General features: G+C 45.2%; 1 protein-coding gene across 1 annotated transcript in view; it reads left to right on the plus strand.

The window, feature by feature from the left end:
- LOC144173270 (uncharacterized) overlaps window positions 1-19,386 on the plus strand; it is a 90,985-nt gene that overhangs the window by 39,578 nt on the left and 32,021 nt on the right. The window contains exons 2-5 of the mRNA XM_077701756.1: window positions 7,388-7,451; window positions 8,043-8,128; window positions 10,198-10,290; window positions 12,399-12,458. Of these exons, the coding sequence (XP_077557882.1) occupies window positions 7,388-7,451; window positions 8,043-8,128; window positions 10,198-10,290; window positions 12,399-12,458 (303 nt within the window). The remainder of the gene's footprint in view (window positions 1-7,387; window positions 7,452-8,042; window positions 8,129-10,197; window positions 10,291-12,398; window positions 12,459-19,386) is intronic.

Here is a 19,386-nt window from a genome sequence, read left to right on the forward strand (position 1 = left end):
ATAGAAAAAGTGCATTTCTTAACAATTGCTATCGGCAGTTTTGTATTCACGGGACTGGCGGGGGCACCATTCCAGTTTTTTTTATTGTAATTACTGTAGCGGAATTCATATTGACTGAGTTTTTGTACAGTTTTTTTGGCTGGAGCCTGTGTATTTCTACCAATTGTATTCGGAATTGTCCTTTCGTATGATGAGACGATACGAAGCGGCTCAACTTTATTTTGCAATACCAGTTGCATGGTTATTTTACCAGCTTTGCTGACAAATCATGGGAGTAGGGCTCAGTGTTGATAGTTTTTTATTGCAGAAAAGCAATTGCACTGTGGACGGATGAAAATGTTAGCGACGCGGAGCATGACACTACTTCTACCTCGTTGTTTAAAAATATCACCAAGAGAATAAGAGACGGGTTCATTTTATTTTCCGCCAACTTGAGGTTCTTTGGATAGATGGGTTCATGAACTAAAAATTTATTCTTAGATACCAAGCGCTTATTTCGTCAGGCCAGAAAGTGCCCGTCACTTATAGAGTACGTACAGAATATGTAAGATTGAGACAGCGATCCTGAGCAAGCTCGATGGGAGGGCAGTTTCGCTTCGACGAAACACACCAGATCGTTTACAATAACCTCGTTTTTGTTAAGTATGGTTACTCTTGCCCTCTTTGGATTCATGGGAGAGTTGTTTGCCCTGCAGTGGGCATAGATAGGCTAATGATGATGATGAATGTTGCCCCCAGGAAATCAGCAACCTATCCAAGAGTTGTACACTAGGAATTCGGCCATGCTGATCAGGCTTTTCAGAGGCAAGGCATCGCCTGTTTAGTGGCGTGCGAATTCCACTATGGCGCTGATATAACTGCATCTAGCGTTTCAAGCCTGTCCAACGCCGACATGTTTGCACACAGGTGGAAGCTAGGATCGTCTACTCTATGTAACATCATTGATTATTAGAGAAGGAAAGCCCCGGAGGAACTGCAAATACATTTTTTTGTCATATTTGTGGATCTATTGTTCCATTTTCCCCATTTGCGGATCTATTCGCGCATTTAGTGTGAATTTATTGTTGAGAATTATTGTTGATGTATGCTTGTTGTCAGAAAATCGGGGGTTCTCTGACAGGAACTAGCTGAATAAAGGCGTTCAGTAGAGTCCCAGCGTAAAGTTCGGTTTCATAAGGCTGAACGCAGTGGTGACTAGTTGGTGCAGTTGCAACGCAGCCGACTTCTGCTGGGCTCAAATGCTACAGAAACACAAATGTGTTCGCTTATTTACACGAAAGTGGTTTATTCCCAGATACAAAAATATTTCACTGACGTCATATCGGTCACGGAAGTGACGCCAGTACAACGAAGCAAGTGGTCTGCAAAGGGCGCACCCCTGCACATAGGTTCTTCGTGTGGGGAAGCAACCTACAGTACAAAAGAATACGTTATACTTCAGGTTGTTCGTTTTCAGGTTTTATATTTTAATATGAAAGTGTCTCATGCCGGGATACACCAAAATTTCACTAGTGTCATATCCGTCACAGAAATGACGCCAGTACACCTTTGCCCACCAGCAGGACGTCGCTCGCCAAGCACACCCACAAGATAGCCGCCCACCCGCAAATTATACTCGGCTTCAGATTTCGCTGCACATTTCACTTTCGTGTTTTACTCATTCCTATGACAGAAGAATCTACCACAGCTTTTTAAATATTTTCTTTACAGCGGCGGCCATTTTGGCACAATTCGTATTGCTGACGACGAAGACGGTAACTTTTGGTGTTTGATGCGGCATGTAAAGCTTCCGCCTTATAAACAAAAGATAGAAAAATGAATGAGTAGTAGAAGATTAGTTGTAAGTAAACTCCACCTCCAAATGCCTTATTTTAGAAGGTTCGATAAATTTCACAAAATATCCACAATAATAACGCACACATCGATATTCGACTACATTATGGAACTTCCTCCAGTGTGGTCAAAACCTTGCACGACCCGGTAGGCTGGCTTTGTTTTCCAACTGACACTTCCTCTATAGATTAGTTGGACACCAGGATAACATGAAAGCGAAGCCAGCGACGAATGGGGCATTGGAGATTCTTCGTCAACTGTAAGAACGGCTGTCATAGACCCTTTGTGCGGTTGTGTATCACGGCTAAAGTCAACCGCGTTGCTGTATATATGAATTCGGGAGCAAATATAAACGTACGAGCTACCTCGGGTGTCCTTATCGCGTGGCCATTCAACCGGGGACGCGTGTCAGAGCGACATGTCGAGCTCAAAGTGTCTCCATAAAGCTCTATTTGGAAGGACGACGTGCGCTGGATCAAGTTCCCCTTTACCGCCGGGCCACATTATGCGGGTTTACTAACCTCCCGGAGCGCGGTAGCTGCCATCACTGCAGGATGCAGCAGCCGCGAGTTTTCTGCGGTTGTTTGTGTATCGTCCCGAAGGACGCCAAACGAGCAAAACGTGCAACTCCCACATCCCTCCCTCCGTGCGAAGCCTCCCAAATAGGCAATTGCGTCCCGAGCGGTTGTCATAGCAACCAGACGGGTGGAAGTCAGTTATGAATGCGGCATCCATGGAAGGCAGCTTTTGACTTGCTATGAGGATTTCTCGTCACTGTGAGTGCTTACGGAAGAGGATTCTTTCGCCGATGCAAATACTAATATCGCGCACTTGCAGCTTGATGAGGGCGGACGCATGCCGTGTCGCATGATGCCTGATGCCGAAACTGGAGGCCTGCTGCGAACTTTATCGGGGGAGGGTTGCGTTATTGCTCACTAGTTAGCGGCAGGTAAAACAGCATGCGTAAAAAAGAACAAATGAAACTTTCTCTTGTCTATATTGGTATGCCTTATGATATCCGCGATGCTTGCGCCACGTGAGATAAATATCCACAGAGGCCCCATTGAACAATGAACGGAAGCTCTTAGGGTTGTATACATTACTGAGCGTGTATTGCGGTAGTAAGAAAACTCAGTGGGTTTGTAAAAACCTTCACTCTGAATACACAGTCACGCGCGGTGTTAGCAATATGTGAGCACTGCACCGGAAAATAGTATTCACGGATACCGAAGAGCATATACTCATCTCGAAAAAGCGCAAACACGTGGATACAGGTTGAGGGAGAAACAATCAGAGCGCTCTAATTGTTTCTCTCTCACACTATGTTCGTGTTTTTGCACATTTTCTAAATGAGACTAAACCGAAAGAGAAGCAAAGTTTCCGGAAGAAAAAAAAAGAGAAGTATTCCGGGGGAAGTTCTCTGGCCAGATACTTTGGGTTGGGAGGGGAAGAGGGGGTGCAAAAGAGGAGATAGGAAAATAGCAGAATGCCCACAGTTGCAGAAAACATTCTACGTGGGACGTTTGACATGGACCCGTATGCAACTTCAAAAAGGGCTCTAATATGTCCAATACCTGCACAACAATATTAACTGCCTGTGTTTGCACCTGAAAGAAATGAACGAATTGTGTTAATTACATATTTTAGAATTTTCTGAACCTCCTCAGCTTAAAGCCTTTCTGGCTCCTGCAGTTATTCGTGCATGCAGACTGGCTTTTATGTTCCGTCCCTGAGGGGAGCGGAAAAAGTGGCAATGGAGAAATAATTTTTTTTTGCCTGGGAAAGATACCCGCACCGATCTATCCGCCGCCTTTTAGATGCAGTCAGCGGAATATTATCGGATGTTTTCTCTGGTGTTTTATCTTCAGGGAAGTGCGCATCGTTATTTTACACCAGCAGGTCGATAAATATATACGGAATCGATTCCCATTGAATTGCCACTTTTCCGTTACATGTGGTTAGTGGCTAAAAAAGGAGTTGTGACTGGCTGCTACCTCTGAAGTACAACGTATATAGCCAATCAGAATTTTAGTAAAAAATTATATATGTGAAGGTTTATATTTTCAAGAGTAAGAATGTGTAGTTTAAAAGGTGAGAAGTTATCAAGGATTCGGAAAAAGGTATAGAAAAAATAAAAGTAAACGTGTTTCCTGGTTCGATCCCAGTACACCCACCTGTTTTGTGCAGTTGCTCTACCAGCCTACTTATCCTGATGTCATGATAAAAGATCATGATCATTAACCTACCATTCGCAGTAAGAGATAAGGGTGAGCCAAAAAATTACGGCAACTCTCTGAACGTGAGTCAAAACTCTCATAAAATTTGGAGGCAAAACCACAAAAGCATTCTTTAAACTCTCTGAGTATCCAAGAAGGTCCTCGCTAATCGAGCTTCAATGTATTGGCTAACTTTATTTGATAAGGCGGTCCCAACGGCAAGCGATATAAGTTACTCGCATCTCAAAATGGACGAACGCCTTCCGAATAATAAGTAAGCAAAGCAGCGAGACAAAACAAGTTTTTCTCGGTTGCACCACTTTGCACCACCCTTAGCCAGTCTTCCGCCACCTCGTAAGACTCCCAACGACTTCAGATGTAACTATTTCCCTAACATCCGACGAACCAGCTCGCTGTGACAGATCGTCATCTCATGCACATGAAACAGGATGGACAGTGAAGAAAATATGAAATTATTAGAGGATTTATCCCGATTGTTCCAGGCCGTTGCGATAATTCTTGTGATGGGGCGAAAAACGAAAACAGCTCGTACGTACAAGGCCATAGGCCCGTTAAAGAACACCGATGCGATTAAAATTAACTAGCAGCACTGTACTAGAGAATGCCATAGTCTAAGTGTAGCTTTGTCCCGTAGAACGTGAGTTGAAATCGAAGAGCTGTGCCACAATATAAACAGTTGCTGAAGGGCTGACATGATGGTGGCAACACCAACTTTTGCAACAACACCAACCCCAACACTAACTTTTTGCAACAGTGGGACTCGATGCGGCCGTAATACGAATCAATTGAATGTCTAGCAATTGATAATAAATAGTTTTTGTAGCGAAAGCTACACTAGAGGTGTGCACGGGCTCGGGCTTACCCGAAAGCCCGAAAGCCCGGGCCCGGCCCGGCCTGCGGCCCGGGCTCGGGCCATCCGACTTACTTCTTACCCGGGCCCGGGCCGGACTCGGGCCGAAATGTAAATGCTTTGGACGGGCCGGGCCGTCCTGATGGCCCGGGCTGGCCCGGCACAGTCAAGCAATACTAAGGTTTTCCATGATATCACAGAAACAACATGTTGCTGACGCTGTAAAAGCACGGATCAAGGCTTGTTATGTTTAATTGGGGTTGTTTTGCCCGGTTAATGTTGGTTTTGCCTGTTATCATTTCCCTTACGATGCATTTTACCACCTTGAGGTAGTTTTCGGTTCCAAACGTGCCCCAGTCAGGCGCGGGCCTCTACGGTATTTGGGTTGGAAACGCGCAGCCGGGCCGGGCCGCGCCGGGACCGGGCCATGAAGTTAGGGTCTCGGGCCGGCCCGGGCCGGCCAGTCGACCTTCTTCGTTGGGTCGGGCCGGGCCTACTGCGATAAGCACCGGGCCCAAATTTTTGGCCCGTGCACAGCTCTAATCTACACTACGCTACCTCTGGCAGTCTTCGCGGGGTGACCAGTTTTGCCCCTGAGAGCTAGAGATAAAAAAAGAACACAAAGCCCATTATATTTCAAGCTATAGTGGTATCGGTCGACGTCGGAAGTCGTCAAGGTGAAACGTTTGTCTTGAGCTCTGGCACAAACACGACAGTTGGTACTCTTAGTCTTTTAGCGTTGTTCTTGGAAAGTGGTAGGTAGACACAGGGAAGCACATTTCTTCAGGGGTGTATTTGTAAAAGTTTTGTTAAGAGGAACTTACGCTGGTTTCTCCTGATATTCCGTAGTATGCCAAATAAAATCGTCTCCATTTTCTCTGCAAATCACCCTCTTTGCATTTTTTCCAAGAATTGCCTCCGGGGAAAATAATCGGTCTAAACCCACTGTGCCTGGAAACAATTGTTTTTCATACTTCTTCAGCGAAAAACGTATTTGAAAATAAGGAATTGTCGGCGTCTTTGCGGTGAAAAACAAAATGTAAGCTCGGACGAACACAAACTCTTAAACGTTTACAAAGCAAACAAACTAAGATAAAGGGGAGCAAAGCCTCCGAATGGAACTTTGTTTACAGTCCACTCGCCCATGGGACGCAACCGTGCGAAACGAAAAAGGAACTGCTAAGACAATACTTCGTGCCACTGCAAGACTAGTAGCGTGTGCGCGTGTGCGAGCAGGGAGAAGGGACCTAGTGCAGCACCCACCACCTACTTTCATTTTAGTGTGCTCTGAGGACGAAGGGGCATGCCTAGTTGGGATGTTTGTACCGACGGCGAGTTTGTCTCGGCTCTTTATTGACTGATCCGGTCGAACGACGGCCGCGGGTTCTTCTTTCAGGCACAAACTGGAGCGACGTAAAGATCGAACCGAGCCAAGTTTGCCCATAAGAAAGAAACGACGTAAACACTAAAGAGAACGCGGAAGTCAGGGAAAGGACTTTCGTTGTAAGCTAAATGGCTGCGTACAGCTCGAAGGAAAGCCATGCTGCTTTTATAGATATTAATTAGAGAGTGATTGGGTAGCAACTAAGCAGGATGCCCGAAAGAATATCTTCTGGGCACCTGATCGGGAAGATTGGGGGGGGGGGGGAGAGGTCGGAACGATATAACAAACAGCAGAAGCGTCGTTTTCTCGAGGCAGGAGCGGAGTTTGTTAGTAAATATGGGGTCAGCCAGGCGTCTCTTCCTGAGCCCGCCTCGGGAACTAAAACGAAAATAGTTATTTCCTCTCGAAGAAATTGAGTTAGGTTTACCGGTTTCTCCGTCAATGTTTTGGGTTGTATTTGTGTCCTTCTTGGTCCCTTTTAGCCCCACGTACGGAACGAAAGTTCCTCTTGTGGTTACTGTTGTTGACATTGTGTCTAGACATCCCCGATGGACAGATAATCAAAAGGAGGTGTATCGTCTGTTTATTTAAGCTTCTAGAAAAGTAGTATTGGGTTCCAGCAATACGTCGCCGTATATTCGTGCGTAATTAGTGAAATATGACGTCCATTACAAATCTTCCTTCAAATACACTTTACTATTTCAGTTTTAACATGTGTTGCGAATCTAGAGTCGGGCACTTTGCCAAATTATTTCATTTCTGTGTTTTGTGCTGTTTTCACTCCCTCCCTCCCTCCCTCCCTCCCTCTCTCCCTCCCTCCCTCCCTCCCTCCCTCCCTCACTCACTCACCCACCCACTCACCCACCCACTCACCCATCCACTCACTCACTCACTCACCCATCCACTCACTCACTCACTCACTCACTCACTCACTCACTCACTCACTCACTCACTCACTCACTCACTCACTCACTCACTCACTCACTCACTCACTCACTCACTCACCAACCGTTTTCGCAAAAATGTTCGCTTAATTGGTGTGTCGGTCTACAAAGGAATATAAATAGTATTTTCTTGTTTCAGATTTTCTACACGATGTTGGTGGTCACGGGAATCTTTCACGTTAACTCAGTGCTCCATTCTCCAGGTAAGTCTCTTTGAATGACACCATACTCAATTAAGTAACGTTCTTGGATGTCATTCTGTATGTTCACTTTGATGTGTAGTAATACTAAACGAATGAAATCCTCTCGCCGAACTTGTTAAATCCGCATATGGTGCGACGCTCTGACAGGCCAATTACGAAAATACTTTTGTAGGCATATTCCTAAGGTTAAAGCCTTTTTAGGTGTCTGAGAGGAGTTTCTGAACAGAAATAAATAATTGTGATAATTCACCATTTTTGTTATTAGTGAATTTTCATATTAATTCCCAGGAGAAAGGCCGTGTGTTTGTTTCAGAGGAATTTGGCTCCTAGATTAAGCGCCCTCATCCCAACACTTAATGAAGTAGACTCCAACAATCCTAGCCTGATACATTAACTTAATTATGAGGAGGTTGTCCTGTTTCTCTTGAACGCGTTTGAATTCCGCCTCTCCCTGCTTGACAGCCACGAAAGCTGCTCCTCTAACTCCTCTAAAGCTATTTTCTGTTGTCGGGTTATGCTGATGTAAAAGTGAAAGCTTATCGCTCCTTTTACTGGCTGGTTAAGCTATAGCGGTCGACCTTGTTCTTTCAGTGGGGTTCACGCTGGTTCTCCTACTCCTCAGCTTTTCCGGGTTGTGCGTCATTTTCTCCGTTGTTCTTCTACTCGGACTGTTCCTGGTGAGTAAACGAGCAGTGACACTACGCTGCGCGACAAAACTCCTACCTTTAAAGGAACCCTACAACACTTCGTCTTGCTTTCTTGAAATCCTAAGTGCTTGCAGAACGTAGTCAATTAACACATCCATAGTTACATTAGGGGGTCGCAAAGTGCTTCAACCAGAAATCACTGCTCTATGCCCACAAGAAAAACCAAAATAGTTGCTCAAAATATTGTTTTCTCTTTCCCAGTCTTAGTGTGCTTCGACCACTGGAATTACGTCATTATAGTGGTGTAGCGGGTATCGTCGGGATTTCCCTATTTTGCAGCAACGAGCGCATTCGATAGCCACTTTAAAAAGAAAGCCACAAAAGCAGAGCAGAAACGGAAGGCGTATCTGCTGTGACCAGTAAACACCGCAGTTCTATTGAGTGCTGGCGATAACTATAACTTTCGCAGTGCTTCCAGACGCGAAGGAAAGAGCGAAACCGTTTTTCGGAAGCCTTGCAGAGTCCCTTTAATTACGAAGAAAACGTATAATCGCCTAAGCGTCTTCGCCACACTTCGAGAATCGACGAAGTTCCCATCGCGGTGACGTGTGGTCTCGTTGCCTGCTTCGGGAGGCCGTAATTCTACCAAAGCTTATACACTACCTTCAAAGTGTTAGCACGAAATCTGCACTAAGTTTCCTTCGCGAAGCCAATGAGTTGCTGCTGATACCCGTAGTTTGATCTTCTACTCATTTTAATGCGAAAGCGTTGTATTATTGGGTAGGTCGAACATTCGGCGTCATTGTCGTCGTAGTAACGAAGAAAATGAATGGCGCGAAAAAGGGCCAGCGACGCATGAACAAAAAAGAACGATCAAAAAATGGTGCGATTGATGGCAAATTTCTCAGAGAAGCTCCTGTAAACCATGTTAAGTATTTGAGTTGCAAAAAAATTTACAAGTTTGGTTCTGTACAGGAATCAAACCCGGGACCCCCGGAATGCTAGATAAGAACGGCGGCTCTAGGTGACTAAACGTGCACCTTGTGTATGAGTTGTAGCCTTCGACTTAGAAACGTGCGTTAGAGACATCTACTGAAGTTTCCGTTAATGTAAGCTTGGTGATTACAGATGCAGTGAATAGGTGCAGGGAAAACTATGCTTATGTAAATGTTTTTTTTTGGTCGGCGCGCAACTGCAGCGCCATAATGTAACATCCCCTGAAACTTGCAATCGTACGGTGCTACTCCAACAGATAGCATGTGCAATGCGAAAACGGGTGTGTATGGTCTTACGTTAGACCTAACATTACATTTTGGCCCTACCATCGTCAACCGGTGGCCGCAGCTTGGCGAACGATGAGCCTTACGGTTTCGTGTCACCCTACATTGTGCCGATTCAATAATCAGCACAGTGAATTTGACAAAGCTTTGCGCGTCGTAGTACCCAGCATCATGGCGGCGTAACATTAGGATTAGATATGAGTCTCACAAGGAGGGTCAGCCAAGGCCATCTGCATTATTAACAACGAGGAAGGACAAAGCGCAAGACAAAAAGGATGATGATGATGATGATGATGATGATGATGATTACAGTGGTGTGAATGATGACAATGATGACAAAAAACATGTTCCGAAATTGGGCTCTAATGCTTTGGCCCACACAACACCCGAGGGAGGTCTGAGTTGTTCATATATTGTTTGCAGTTATTGTTTACTCTGCTTCAATATCTGCTTACCAAATCGCACCCTTCACTAGCGATTGTTCAGCCTACCTCCAGAATTGGTATAACCCTGGCCTCACTTGCGACGATGTACTGTTATGCCGCCGCCCACTTAGTTTACTCTAGTTCATTCGACAAGTCCGTAGTAGCTGGGCGTGTGGCTGGGATATCTTTGGGCCCCAAAAGTTTTGTAAAATAAAAACAACCGGTAAGAGATTTTTTTTGATGGGAGCACCGTGAGACCATTAGTGTAGAATATATTATTAGGTGAGCCACCAAGCTTATGGTAAACGTAAATACCATTTTATGGCTCGTTCACATTGGTTTTTACAATTAATTATTACATCTAAACACATCCCTGTCCGACTTACTTTTTCAGGATAACCGGCTTTTACTTATTCCTTGGCTAAGCGTCGTGTCAATGACGACACTACTAGATGTCGTCTTGTCCGTGTACTTCGTCCTCGACTTGGTAAGTTGCCGCCACAACAAATCTATTTTTTTTTAATTTCTGAACCAAAGAGCTCAAAAAAGGTTAACCAAATAGTTCCCTCACTGTTTTCTGAGGGTGAATCTACACATGCTGTCGTATATCGAGAAAACATACTAGTACAAGTATTTCAATATTGCCACCTAACACAAGACCTATCTGCTTACTCAAGGCAGAGTCCTTCAAATCAGTGAAGGACTGTGGTTAAACATTAGTATTCTGGCTATTACTCTTCCCTGCACACTTGTTTTCACACAAATCGCATAAGTTCAGCTGTTGATAAAGATTTTGAAGAGATTTTTAAAGTAAAAGAATACTTGCTACTTTACGCGCGAAAGCTACACCTAGACTCTGAAGCGCCCCGCAGTGAAGGACCCCGAATTACCAAGACTACCCGGGGATTTTTAATGCACGGGAAGATCTCGCCTCATAACCATTGTTGTTTTTCCCCTCCATCAGAAAGATGGCCGCCATTGTAGGATCGAACCCACGACCTCGGGCTCAACAGCACGATTCCACTGTCCCCATACTGCCACGACTCGTGCTTTTAAACTAAATTGCAATAATTTTTAAAAAGCGTGGTTTAAGATGGACGGAAGTTAACGGTCGTATACCATCAAGTTCTTGGCAAGTAATAGAGATGAAATTCAATCTGCATATCGGGTATTACTGAAATAATGCAATCTCATTCGACAATCCGCTAATAGTAGATGGTGTATGTAACCTATTTGTAGCGGGGTGCAGTCTTGCAGGAAGTTATGGTCCCACTTTTTGTATAACACATCTGGGCCCGTTTGCCCGTACGCATAAGTTCCCGATTAAGTTCCCGCTTACGAATACGACGCCAATAAGTCGAAGTCGGCCACGGAAAATAAGCTGGTTGCCAGAAAACCCGACGGAAACGCTACCTTAACCGAGCGTTTGTATCACTTTCGGGCAAACGACTTATTACCTAGACAGCGCTAAAGTCGTAGTTGAGAACTTATTCCCGCACTTATCGCGTTCGGGCAAACGGGCCCTGGTTCTTCAGCGGAGCCGCAAGCATAACTGCCTTGTGGCCTCAGCGCAGAATACCTTTGAATGCGTTGAAGGCAGTGCAAGGAACAAGCATAAGTAGTTCTTTGTAACTAGTAATAAAGATTTGTTGATGTGAATCATGACGAGACATCGCGAGGACGAGATGGTGCTCGCGTCAGCTCTTATGTTTGGGGCGGAGGTGGGAGGCAAAATGATACAAGTTATTGTTTAGTGTTTCTAGTAGTTCTCCCGAAGTTGTAGGGTTTGAGTAGCTGCGTTATACTTTAATGTTTTGATGAAGTCGAATGGAAAGTCAAAAAGATAAGTTGGGATAGCGTCTGTCGAAATTTGTTATTCGAGTTGATACCACCTTTGTATTTTTTTATAAATTTGAATAATCCTGAAATTGGCCGGTCCAAGCAAGCGTTCATTGACGACCCTAAATTTTGCCTGCACTGCAGCAGCGCTGGCACCCGGGGCGTTCCCCTTGATTACGTTTCGGGGTGCTCCTCGTTCTGACAACATTAAACAATGCTCGAGCCCTATATTTTTGTTCCCCGCATCAAGGCCCATTACAAACGGACCTTCTATTAAGTACTTTAGGTTTTGTAATGATTTCTTGGATGCGCAAGGGAGGAATCTCTAGGCCAATAAGAGCACATCATAGTCATTGTGTTCGAAAATTACGGCTACAAGATTTTCAGGACTACACTTGCATTCTGTATAAACTCGTCTCTGGACGAACTACAAATAGGGATAAGGAGCAGTGGGCAAATATTTTACGACGGCCTACATTAAAGAACTTGCTCGTGCCGAGTGTACCCTACTCTCCACACTTATTACGGGACCACCTCAGTGCTTGCGCATATTATTGCATTTATAGATGTTTTTGAGTAACCAAGAAAAAAAAGAACCTATCGTTTTTTTGTATTCACACTCACAATGAGAAAGCGCAGCAAACTTTTTAAATAGTTTCTCAACTTGCCCTTGCCGCGCATTGTCTGGCGTGTTAAATTAGGGACTCACCATTATCAATCCGGAATGCAAGCTTCAGTGACTATGTCTTTTTTCAGCGGATTGATCCTTTCGTCGTCGCCATGTACGTGGTCGACTACACGCTGTGCTCTGTCAACGTAAGTATTTTTTCTTTCCCTTTTCCGTTCATGCATGGGAACCTCTATGCTGTCTGTAAATGTGATATTTTGATGCACTATGCCATCTTGGCGCTCAAACTTGTCAAATGCTTTGGACATATTTAACAAGACGTGGATGGATGGCGTCGTTCCCCCCGAGTGGAAAATAAGCCGTCTGGTCCCCTTACTCAAGCCTGGCCTATCTCCACTGACCATCCATCATACCGTCGAACTGCCCTGGCAAGCTGCCTTTGCAAGGTCTCGAAAGAATGATACTCACGCGGCTCCAGTGATACAACAATATATACCCTGAAGTAATGGCCGGTTTTCGACGCGGGCGTTCCTCCATAGACTGCGTGGTGGACTTGGTTACATTCGCACAGCAAGAAAAAAGTCGCAAAGGCCTGTCAGCAGCCCTCTTCCTTGAGGTTAAGGGCACCTGACAATGTCGTTCATGAGGCTATTGTAGACGCCCTGGAGCCCTTCAGAATAGTTAGGCGAGTTTGCCGATTGAGCGAAGGGTTCTTGTCCGGAAGAACTTTTTATTTCATGATAGCGGACTGCCCAATGTCTCAGCACTTTATTCACCGTGGTGTTCAACAAGATGCGGTGCTAACTCGAACACTTTTAAACATAGCGATCGTCAGACTTGTGCCCGCTCTCCCTCAGAATGTCTTGTTAAAGATGCGGATGACATTTATGCCGATGACATTTGCCTCTGGGCTTCGGGTGTCAACCGATCACAGCTATGGGCACGACTTCAAAAGGTGGCCAAAGTCAGAGGAACATCTTGGGGGACAAGTGCGCTCTGGTTGCATTTACGCGCAAGCCCATGTTTCGATACTCCATCAAGATCAATGGGAGGTTGGTCCCCTACTCCAGGCATCACAAATTGGTTTGCGTCATCATCGACAGGGACATTTCATGGAGCGCACTTGCGACTTACCACCCTTGCCCATATATTCAGATTTCTTGCTGGAAAGACGTGGGGAACATCGGCAAGAGGAACGATGTAACTGTACTCCACACGTCTTTTTAGGAGCCTTGCGTTACAGCTTGCCAGCAATTTTCAATACTTGCGTCAGTAACCTTCGGGTAATACAGAGCATCCAAGCGTAGGTTCTGCGTACCTGTCTTGGTTTGCCGCGTTGTGCATCAACAATGGGCACTATTTGCATCGCTCCGGAAAACCCAATAGCACCGTACGTGGCTATTGAAAGACTACGCCTGTACATCCGGCCCCTCATGGGGCTGCCATGTCACCATCTGGCGCATCTCCCTCAGAATAGACCACGATATACGTTTTTAGCCATCGAAACAATGCACAGGGCTGGAATACCGTTGATGTGCGTCCCTGCGGTAACACGGCTCTCCCCGTTGTGGTGCCTGGCACAACCTGATATTCGTCTTAGCGCTCTGGGATTTGGAAAAAAATCCGACTTGCCACCGTAGGCCCTTCACCAGCTTACGATGCTGTTCCTGCATGAACGGAGCAACGGCCGGAAACATGTGTACACGGATGGCTCAGTAATGTCTTCCAGTTCGGCAGGTGCGGTGGTTGTACCAGCAGATTTTTCCAGAACTCGATTGCGTGTCGCCCATACTACGAGCTCGACAGCTGCAGAACTCGCAGCTATGCGTGAGGCTCTTTCCTCAAAACTGGGCTATCTTCTCTTATTCCAAGGCTGCCTCACAAAGCGTACGCGGAGCACTGCGCCACGGCCCCCTCCACCAACTGGTGATGGAGATTAAAAAATTCCATCGAGTGATCACAGCCGGCAATGACATAATATTTCAGTGGCTTCCGGGTCTCTGCGGAGTCATAGGTAACGTATTGACGAATGAAGCTGCCCGCACAGGCCACGAGAGCGACCACACCATCCTGCTCCCGCTTTCAAGGACCGATGCTACGAGGATGCTTCGTTGCTCGTAGAATCACCATGCAGCAGTGTGACACACCGGACTTTTTGAATGCCCTTCTGTATATTCGAGATGCTTCTCTTCAGCGCTGTATTCTGTATGGGCTGCCTCGACCCCAGTCGACTTTACTTTGTAGACTGTGGGCTAGGAGTAGCCTCCACGAAAGCCTGCTCTCCTTCCTCATCGTGATGGCCAGCAGCGCCCATTGTAACGCCTGTGTGGTGGAAGAGACTATAGAGCAGGTGTTGTGGCGCTGCCCCGACTACTCATAGAAGAGAGAGAGAGAGAGACAAGCTCTTTAATCACAGTTGAAGTGAGCATATTTGTGGTCGGGGTCTTCAGTCCAAGACTCCGTTGGTACTGCCGGCGGTCTTCACCCTTTCCTCAAACGCAGCTCGTTGGAGAGAAGCGTGCTTGCATCCGCGCTAAGCCGATTGGACAATCGACCATTTACATTAGAGACTATCTAAAGTCATCAGTCTCTACCATCGCCTTCACAGAAGGCGACGAAAGCCTTTTTACGTTTCCTGAGCAAAACGAATTTTCACGAACAACTTTAGAGGCTAAAACGGGAATAGAATGCGCGACTTCCCACTCCTATCTCTTCCTCTTATCCCGCCCTCTATTTCATCCTCTCAATTCTACTCCCCCAGTGCAGGGTAGCAAGCTGTCTCTACACTTGGTTCACCTCCCGGCGTTTCCGTTCTTTTTTTCCCTCCCTTCCTTGATGTTCTGCAACCTAATTTTGAACCATCGTTTTGTTGCTCCTAGAAAGGCGTTCCCTGACAGTCATTTTTAACTGCATCACAAAAGAGCAGGTCCTGTCTCAGAATTGGTTTTAGAGATTTTTGAATTATTCTGCTTACGTTTTTGTAGAATAAAACTTCGGGAAAATTTATTCTGAAGGAGCAGCGCACACGTTAGGCAATTTATAGCATATTATCCAAATTAACGAATATTTTGCGAATAAAAACAAACGAAAATACGACTCCTGCGTTCTTAATTACTAAATTTCGTGACTATATTGTGCAACGTCTAGGATAGAGCTTATTTAAAAATATCTAGTAAAGAAGAGCTGAGCCTAGAAACACATACTTCGCGAATTTTCTCCTATGCAACCTAAGTGAGTTACACTGAGACATGCTTACCGTGCTTCGCAACCTTTTCTAATCATCACCAGCGTTTCATTTTCTTGAGCTAAAGGAGAGATATTCTCTCGTTTAATTTTCAATCTCTCTTCTCATTTTGCTAGTCATCAGCTTCAAGCATATTATTCTGGTACTAGTTATTAGCATATTATTACTCGGTGCATGGCTTCTAGGTGGGTCACAAGAAAGCCAATAAAAAAGTTAGCGTTTGTTTTATCTAAGCCGTCGGAAGAACTAAGAGGAGCACAATTTGTTCAATTGGCTTTTTCGCGAGTTGAAACATAACACTCTTAAATGTAATGAGAAAAAGAGAGAAATTTATTTAAGCGAGTGGTCTGAGTATGAATGAATTGGAACGCCAGGGCGCACAGCGAGGCTTCGATTCCAGCGCTTGCAACATTGATCTGAAGTGTCAGCATCCGTTGCACGTGTGAGAAGTCTGCGTTTGGGGCAGAATTAAAAGTTGCGCACATAAAGCCGCAGGCGCTGCCGTCAGCAGCTGATCAGATAAGTGTCTTCGTTCACGCCGCGTCTTTTGCTGAAGACGAGTGTTCAGGCAACCTGTCATAATAGCAAGTAGAGAACTTGAAACCGTAACCACGACCAAAGCCTCGCCGATGTGACTGCGCATGCGCAGTCACGTTTGCCTTTGCTTTGAGGTTTTCAGTCAAAACCATCGTGTTTAAATAACCGCTGAAAGTCGAACGAAGTGCATCTTGTTTAGAGCCCTCTACGAGATGATCATGAACCGCCCAGGAAGAACTCGAGACGGCTCATAAATTAGCATTTAATTAAAGTTACACTTACATTCTGAAAAGAGACAGGGAAGAATGTAACGTAAAACTATTATTTTCGCAGCATGCCTGATATAAGCGGATGTTGAGCGCATCGGTTGAATGTCGGTAGTTTCTCATTTGACCAGTGGGTTGAATTATAAAATTTTAAAGACACTTTGCAGAAACGTCAGAAAATTTAGGCGTCAAAGATTATACTGAAAAATTTTGTCATGCTTCTGATACACATATCCACTTTGGTTTCGCGCTAAGTTAGGAGAATAGGCACATAAAATATATACCGGCTACGCACAAAGCTCATTATACTACTTTTGAATGTCATGAATTCGGTATTTCAGCCATGCAACAAAAGCCTGACAAGGGCTAGTTGGGTCAACATACTGAATACTAAGGCGCTAAACAACGACAGAGCACAAACAACAAACAACGACAGAACAACGACAGAACAACGACAGAGCGCGCGAGCACTGTTGGGCAGAAAAGAACAACGCTGGTGGCCATATGGCTGAGTACTGAAAAATGTGCATTCGTCAACGTGCAAACTGCACTCCGCTCTTCAAACAGGCCACTTTTTTGGAATGGGTCTGAGATAAGCAAGAAAGAGAGATTGTAGAGGTGTACTTCCTCCATAAGGCGGTAGGAAAGTGCACGAGATACACCGTCGGTTGCATTGTCAGGCAAGGAAATCGAGTTCTTAGATGGACACGTGTAAGTTCGCATACGTTGTTGGTATGACGATTTGATGACGTGAAATCAGTGTATTTAACCGAGGGTTTTTACAAGTAAAGTTAAGTTGGAAGTGGCGCCGTGGCTGTTTCTACGTGTTTCGTCTGGTCCCCGTTGTTTAGCGCCTTAGTATTCAGTCAGCCATGCACAACGCGTGCGAGCAGATGAATGCTTAAGCCTAGAAGCTTGCTTTCATTATCTAAATAGCTGAAAATACCGAAGGTTCAGAAGTTGACTCGCAATAAACATGTGTACTAGAGCTTCTTTTCCATTCTTTTTCCTCATTAGTATTAGACTCATGAATATTCCGTCGTGTCTTACATCCTGCGCAGATACCTCTGGAGCAATTACGTTAGAACAAATTTTTAGTACGCGGAGATATTCCCCTTTGTTATGAAGCCAAAATCCGGGTTTTGTCCTACCCTAATAAACATGACGTCGAAGGAATAGACCGATTTAACGTCGCGTTCTGGCGTAGTTCTCAAAAGCTGCCTTGAAATTCCTCTTCCTAAGATAGGCACCGGCTTTAGTGCTCTCTGACTGTTATACTTTCACTGACTGAAGTCGAACAGCCAGAATGTCGCCGGTTATTGGGATGCAGCTCTTCGCTTCTTTCACGCTGATGCTTTCGCTATATTGTTTTTGGAGTAAACGGGGCTCCGTGCGTGTCCGTTCTTCTCCAATTTTTCGAGGGTAACATCATCCTGTCGCATTTTCTGTCGTCTCAGTGAGGTCTGCTTGTCATCCAACTTGGCCGCCTAGTCGTTATAAGGAACAAAACGAAGACAGACCTGTAGTCAGGCATGTTGGCAGACAGGCGGACAGACAGGCAGACATGCAGGAGCAGGTAAGCCGGCATAAAACCGTGAATAATGAAATGTTTAAACTTTTCGCCTCCGAACGGCTTCTATAAACCCGAGAAAAAGACGAAAGGCTGACGAAGTACCTATAACAAACTCTTATTCACCCCTTGTTTAGTCATGACACATAGAGTGAAATATTTTGGCATTTCATGAATAAGATGTTAGTAGCACATACTCATTTTTTCGCCAGCGGCTGCGGGCGGCACATATTAGATTTTCCAGTTTGGGGAGGCTAAAAAGAGCAAAAGAGAGAACGTTTTCCTCACCCAGACGTTTTACGTACTGGAGGCTGCACTCTCATATTTTACCTACCTTCTGCACACTGGGATCTTTGCTCGCAGTATGAACGGCACAAAAAGCTTCCATAAACTTGTCAGTTTCAGCCCTCAAATGCCTTGTTATTCCCAGGTAGAAGTTATCGCCTAGACCGCACACGAAAATGTGACGTTTTTGTTTTTAGTGTTATAAATATACATTTTTATCTTTGTCTTCTCCCACATACGCACACACTCGCACGCGCACAATCATATATATATATATATATATATATATATATATATATATATATATATATATATATATATATATATATATATATATAGCGAATCAGAATAGGAAATGAGGGGCTCGTTGAAAATAACACAGAAATAAGGGTTGGCAGTCGAGAAAACCTCGGAAAGCAAAGGGGAGGATGTGGTAGATCATTGAAACAGATTAAGAATTTGGAAAGAAAGAAAGAAAGTGAAGAAAAAATGCCCGCCAGGTGGGATCCGAACCCACGACCTCCAGAATACCGGTCTGGTGCGATAACCACTACGCTACCGGCGGGGCGATTTTCCCATTCACTTTCTGGGGTATTTATGTTAGGTATGTTTGTTTCCTGTGCTTGGGGGTGGTAGCCAGCGCCATTCGGACTAATCGGGGTGAAGGGGACCTTCTTTTTAACCCCCGGGTCGTGACTCGAGTGCCTACGACATGTCCAGAGTGGTCGACCAGCTTTGAACCCTCTTAAGCTCCCTTTGGCAACGAGACTGCCAGAACAGAGGCCCTCGCTATGCATGTAGCGAATCAGAATAGGAAATGAGGGGCTCGTTGAAAATAACACAGAAATAAGGGTTGGCAGTCGAGAAAACCTCGGAAAGCAAAGGGGAGGATGTGGTAGATCATTGAAACAGATTAAGAATTTGGAAAGAAAGAAAGAAAGTGAAGAAAAAATGCCCGACAGGTGGGATCCGAACCCACGACCTCCAGAATACCGGTCTGGTGCGATAACCACTACGCTACCGGCGGGGCGATTTTCCCATTCACTTTCTGGGGTATTTATGTTAGGTATGTTTGTTTCCTGTGCTTGGGGGTGGTAGCCAGCGCCATTCGGACTAATCGGGGTGAAGGGGACCTTCTTTTTAACCCCCGGGTCGTGACTCGAGTGCCTACGACATGTCCAGAGTGGTCGACCAGCTTTGAACCCTCTTAAGCT

The sequence above is a fragment of the Haemaphysalis longicornis genome, unplaced genomic scaffold (genome assembly GCF_048455015.1).
Source record: "Haemaphysalis longicornis isolate Haplotype H1 unplaced genomic scaffold, Haemaphysalis longicornis Haplotype H1 scaffold_3, whole genome shotgun sequence".
Lineage (NCBI taxonomy): Eukaryota > Metazoa > Arthropoda > Arachnida > Ixodida > Ixodidae > Haemaphysalis > Haemaphysalis longicornis.